This window comes from Camarhynchus parvulus, chromosome 5 (genome assembly GCF_901933205.1).
Source record: "Camarhynchus parvulus chromosome 5, STF_HiC, whole genome shotgun sequence".
NCBI lineage: Eukaryota > Metazoa > Chordata > Aves > Passeriformes > Thraupidae > Camarhynchus > Camarhynchus parvulus.
In genome coordinates, this window is record NC_044575.1 from 11,660,477 (window position 1) to 11,666,312 (window position 5,836).

Consider the following 5,836-nt stretch of genomic DNA (forward strand, 5'->3'; position numbering starts at 1 on the left):
TTACACTCCTTCCTGTGAAAGCTTAAAGTAGAAATGTTGGCACCTGCAATCCTGTAATCACCGGCTCCAGCCCCGGACCGAGCCACCCTGGCAGGAGAAGAAGGGCTTGAACTGACTGCACTCAGCCGCGAGGCAAAATTCAGCTTCCTCCAGAAGGAGGAAACTGAAATATGCTTTTACAACAGAATTGTCTGGAATTTTATTGTTTTAACTTTAATCCCGGGGATATTGTATGTGGGTAAGGAGTAAATAATTCCCCAAAGGAAACGGGAACAATTAGCTGTTAGCATAGGAAGAGAAAAGGAAGAGTGGAGTTAGAGAGAAATATCAGACTGGCAGCCCAGTCATTTAAATTTCTGCACTTTATTTCCGTTGGTGTAACTGTATAAATCATATTCAAACAGCAAAACCAAAGCCGAGCCATTCCTTTAGGTGCTGCCTAATATTTGTAAATACATCCTCAGGAAAAATACCTTAAAACCAGAGCAGGAGTCGTGAAAACGGAAGAGATTTTAAATCAAATACTTAGACTCATTCTCCCGGGGGATTCCCGCCGTGAGCATACGTGCGAGGGATCTGCTGTTTAAAACGAACTTTCAAATTTGGCAGAGCGGGGGGGAATGAGAAAACCTTCCAGGGAGCATCCCCTCTGCCACACCCTCGAGGGATGCTGCTCGTGAAGGGCTACGAAGACGTGTTGGAGGGAAGGGGGAATCAACCCCAAAAAAACCCCAAAACCCCCAAAGTGGATTGGGTTGTCACTTGGAAGAAAGCAGAACTCAGACCCCAAAACCGAGAGGGTTTTGTAATTGTGGTTCTGCCAAACGAGGGCGGCGAAGCGGCGCCGCGCCCGCCCCCGCGCTGGGAACGCAGGGGGCCGGGGCGCCCCGAGAGGCGATGGCGATGGACACGGCGGTCCCTGCCCGGACGGCAGCCACTCGCCAGGGGTTTCTGTGTGTTCGTGGGTTTTTTCCCAAACTTCCCAGCTAAAATCTCATCAACAGAACATCACCCGCCCCGCGGCTCTCCATCCCCCGGTGAGCACACGGCTGCTGCCGCCGGGAGTGACCCGGTCATCGGCTGCAAAAACATAAACGAGGAGCCGCCGGGATGTTCCCAGGAGCGCTCCCCATCCATAGGAGCGGCGAAAGGCGCCATCCATCCAGCCGCGCCGCTCACCTGCGCAGTCAGTGCGCGCAGTGTGCGCGGGGCTCTGCTGGCCGCGGTGTCACCGCCGGGGACGGCGGCAGCGACACAGGCGTCTCCTCCCAGCGCCGCCGCCGGCGGTGCCCGCAGCGCCGGGAGCCGGGGAGGATGCCGGGGAGCGGGGACAGGGGCGGGGACGGGCGGAGCGCGGTCACTCCGGGGGTCCCGGGGACGGTGGGGGACCCTGCGCGTCCCCGCCCGGCGGGCAGCCCGTGAGCGGCGGGGCTGCCGTGCTCGGCAAACGCCCAGCGCCTTCGGGCGGGCAGGACAGGCGCTCCCGGTGCCTCGGGAGGCGGGGGAGCGCTCTGTGCGCCCAGGCGCTGCCGAGCATCTCTCCCGGGCCGCTTCTGCCCCTCCCCGCGCCCGCTCCGGGGGGCGGCAGCACGGCTGTGTCCCCCCCGTGTCGAGTGTCCCCCGCCGCTGCGCCTGGGCAAACACCGCCCGGGCAAACATCCTGAGCGGGCAGGTGCTGCCGTGACAGAGGCTCCTCGGCGGGTGATGCATGGGCGGCGCGCAGCTGCCCGGTAATCCCCGCGGGCGGCGCGGGGGCCAGCCCCCCTTCCCGGGAGCATCTTCCGTGCGCCGAGAGGCGCTGCACCTGCACCTGCACCTGCCCTGAAGTTGTGATGGAGATGCTGGTGACGCTGAGAGTTTCCTCTCGGAGGAAACTCGGCCCCGGCCCGGGGGGGAGGTGCGGGCGCCCGGTAGGGCAGAGCACGGAGCCGCTCGCTGCCGCTCACAGGTGCCACTTGTCCCCTGCCCCGGTGGGCAGCGGCGGGTGCCGCCGCCAGCGCTCCCTCCTCTGCCGAGGAGCTGCCCCGGTGTGCTCCCCTCGGCGCTGCCGCCCGCCGTGCCTCTGCCCCGCTGCACATCCCGCCGGCGGGGGATGCTCCCGAGGCGTCGGGAGAGCGCCGGGTGCGCCCGGGCTGCGCGCCGGAGCCGCGGCGGCGTCCGGGGGATGGCGGGAATTCCCGGGGAGGGAGGGAGGGAGCGGCCCCGCTCTGCAATGCGGTCCCGCTGCTGCAGAGGTCGCCACGCGTGAGCGGTGCAGCGGGGGCGCGCCGGGAGCGGCCCCCCCGCCCCGCCCTGCGCAGCGCCCCGGCCGCGCCGCGCCGCGATTTTTGTGAATGGGACCCGCACGGAGCGGGCCATGACGTCACCGCCCGGCCCGATTGGCGCCCAATGGAGGAGCGGGCCCCGTCGGGCGGCCGGCGCGGTGATTGGCTGGCGGGCGCGCGCGGGCGCCCACGCAGGCGGCGGCGGCGGCGGCAGGTATAAAGGGGCGGCGGGCGGTGCGGGACCCCGCGGATCGGCGGCGACACCGGCACCGGCACCGCGCCCCTCCCGCGCTCCGCTCCCAACCCCGGTAAGCGCCGCGCTGCGCACGCCGCGGCTCCTGCGCGGGGCGGGACGCGGCAGCCTCGCGGCTCTGCCGGGGCGCGGGGCTGGGGGACCGCCGCTCACGGCTCGGGTGCGCGGGGCAGCGGGAGCCCAGGCGGGGGGGACAGCCCTTCCCCGCTCGGTCGCTCACTCGACGCGGCGTGTCCGGCCAGGACAAAGTGCTGCGGCAAAGGTCACGGCCGGGGAGCCGCGGGAAAGAGGGGCGTCCTTTGGAAGTGGGGTCATGGTTCCCATCGAGTACCGGGAGCTGGCAAAAATGAGGATAATGTGGTTGTGATGCGCTCCTTGGAGTGCAAGACACTGATGTTATGAGAGAGGTGTATCCCAACTCTTCAGTAATAGATATTTTTACAGCTTTTGTGCTTATGACTGATTTTTAACTTACCCTGTTCTCTGGTTTGAGAGTAGAAGTGTTTATTGAAATTACTTAATTCTTAGTGTAATCTGAACTGGGGTGTGTTAGTGTGCCGGCTGGCAAGAAGCAAGCAGCTTCAGGTAAAGTGCTAACAAGGGCTCTTGGTTCTCAGAAATGTTAAACACTTATGGTTTTTCCTTGTGATTTGTATCTGTCCATGTCGGGCACACTGGCTGTGACATTGTGTGCAGTAGTCAGAGGAACATATTTTCTACCAGTTATAGGAAAACTGCTTTAAATTGAATGCAAATAGCTGCAGGTCTGAAGAGCCACATTTTTCTGCCCTGTAATAGAGCCAAGCTATAATAAAATTTTGAGAAAACTAAAGCACAATAGCAATAATCACAATAAACAAAAAGGTGAGTTAAAGATATAGAGCGGTTCATATTTGTGCTACTTGTGGCTGGGAAGTAATGACCTCTTTAGTGGAACTTGCAGGATTGAGAGGGTTGGAAAACAGCCATTGCTTGATGTACCTCTTTGTTGTAGAGAGGAAATCATGGTTATGCTGAAGATTTCATCTTTCCTTGCTGTTTATGCCTTGGTTGTGTGCCAGATGGACAGCTTCCAGGCAGCCCCAGTCAGGTAAGAAGCTGGTCCTGTTGCTGAGTGCTCTGTCTGAATGGGATGAAAATGCTTAATATTCCTGAGAGCTTCAGGAGGGAAACAGATCGTGGTGAAGGAGAAAGGTGGCTGCTTTTTGTTTTGATTCCATCTTTAAACCTCCCGACGCTGCGCGTGAGGAGAGCGCATCGGGGCTCGCACATTCACAGCCTGAAAGGCACTGTCAATGACACACAGCCTGCCAAACCCCTCTCCCTGCAGCAGCCTGGGCTTTACTCACCCTGTTTCCCTTGCCTCTGCCCAGACCTGGCTTGGAGTCCCTCACGGACCGAGTGGCTCTCAGTGATTACGAAGCTCGGCGGTTATTAAACGCACTGGTGAAGGAGTTCATACAGATGACAGCAGAGGAGCTGGAGCAAACCTCCGAGGGGAACAGGTAAGGACTGCAGCCCTGAGCAGCAGAAAAGCAATGTGGGAGTGTTATATGTTTGATATTTAGCAAAAGCCATTTGGGCAGACCCTCTGCAGGTCAAGTTCCTTTTTGTTCTCTTGGGGTTATGGCTGACTGGTAAAGGGTGATACTGCAGAGACATCCTAGTGTTGGTGTCAAGAGAATGGCTTCCATCTAGTTAACCTGCCTCTGTCTGTCTCTTATTTCTGAAAGTGGAGGGCGATTTGAGCTTGAATGAGTAGGTTGTGTTAAAATATGGCAGCAAAAGGTATGTCTTCCCAGTGGGAGTGTTAGGGCATTACTCAGTCACTCTTGGATTCTCTGTCGTGCAAGTGCATGCTGGTGTAAGGCATGGAAAGTCCCTGGCAGGAGGGATGTGTTCCTCCTGATGCACGCAGCAGCGCCACTGTCTCTGGGACCAAAGGCATGCAGGAGCACTTGCATTATCCTAACAGGATTTGCATTGCAATGCATGGGGATGGATGAGACACTGAACAGCATGCGGGATGTGGGGGAAGTTCAGCTCCCTGACCTCTGACTGTATGAGCATCCAAAAGGCTAATGGACTTGCTTGTCAACAAAATTGGATTCATTAACAAATGGTGTTTTCCTTCTGACTGCTTTTGTATGGACTTGCCTTGCATGGAATGCGATGTGGAGGGTTTGGATTTATTTTGAATGAATGTTTAAGTTTCCTAGCAGTAGATCTTTAATGCGGGGAAGAAATGCATGGATGTGCATGCTTGAGGTTACTCTTCCTTTGGGCATGTTTTTATTTTCTTTCCCCCCTGCAGCCTGGATAAGCCCATTTCCAAACGCTGTGCCAGTCTGAGTACTTGTGTGCTGGGCAAACTGTCTCAAGAATTGCACAAATTGCAAACTTACCCTCGCACTGACGTCGGGGCTGGAACTCCTGGCAAGAAGCGGAATGTGCTGAGTGACCTGGAACATGAACGCTATGCAAACTATGGGGAGCCCCTGGGAAACAACTAGACATGCTTATTTCTCCCCCTTTCCCTTTTTTAACCTGATGCATGTGGATATAACTTTGATTGCTAACTTTGCTGTGTTCTTTTGATTCTGTTTTCGACAGAGAATGTTTGAGATGGACCTAATGTTAGGAAGACCAAGAGTATAACATGCATATCAAACTAGGGGAAAAAATAAATAAAAATGATCAGCACTGCCTTGACATTCCAAATGATTTTCTTAGACATTGATTAAAAAAAAATTCTAAAAAAGGTTCTTCATTTCTGGCTGCTAAATGTATGAGTAGATTTTTTCTTTTGTGCTTACCCATGCACTTGTTCAATAAACCTATTTTTCTATAAGGGTTAGATCTGCTTAGTTTAACATTTTGTTTTAGAATGTGAGATTTCTAGATGAGGTTAGAAAAATGTTGCAACTTGTCTTAATGTTCAAGAGAGGCAATGCTAGTAACTTCTAGAAAAGTTCAGAGAGAGCTTAGAAGTCAAAGTTCTACATACAAATTTATATGTACTGCTGTAATCAGGCATGCATGCAATCCTGTTGGTAGGAACCCTGAGAAGCAAAGAAATCAGGAAGGCTCATACTTATTCATTCTAACAAACTAGAAATGTAATCCTGTTTAAAACTGGGTGCTGAACATGTCCAGGTAAGAATTTTGTGGTCTTTTTCTTATTTTACAATAGGTCTTTGCACTATATTTAAAACTTATGTACCTTTAAAATATTTGTGTCGATTTACAATTCACCTATCTTAGATTGTCTTGCATTAAGAGCCAAACCCAGATTTCTTTACAGTTCTGTTTCAGCGCT

At 54.7% G+C, this 5,836-nt stretch overlaps 2 protein-coding genes across 2 annotated transcripts; one reads left to right on the plus strand and one right to left on the minus strand.

The window, feature by feature from the left end:
• Positions 1 to 1,008: 1,008 nt before the first annotated feature.
• On the minus strand, positions 1,009 to 2,358 carry LOC115904031 (transcription initiation factor TFIID subunit 4-like). Its single transcript, XM_030949066.1, has one exon. It carries the CDS (start codon positions 2,356 to 2,358, stop codon positions 1,009 to 1,011), a length of 1,350 nt encoding a protein of 449 aa, XP_030804926.1.
• Positions 2,359 to 2,494: 136 nt separating this feature from the next.
• CALCA (calcitonin related polypeptide alpha) lies at positions 2,495 to 5,370 on the plus strand. The gene is made up of 4 exons (XM_030949751.1): positions 2,495 to 2,572; positions 3,512 to 3,607; positions 3,891 to 4,022; positions 4,832 to 5,370. The coding sequence occupies exons 2-4, from the start codon at positions 3,522 to 3,524 to the stop codon at positions 5,028 to 5,030; spliced, it is 417 nt and encodes a 138-aa protein (XP_030805611.1). The 5' UTR covers positions 2,495 to 2,572; positions 3,512 to 3,521; the 3' UTR covers positions 5,031 to 5,370.
• Positions 5,371 to 5,836: the final 466 nt, after the last annotated feature.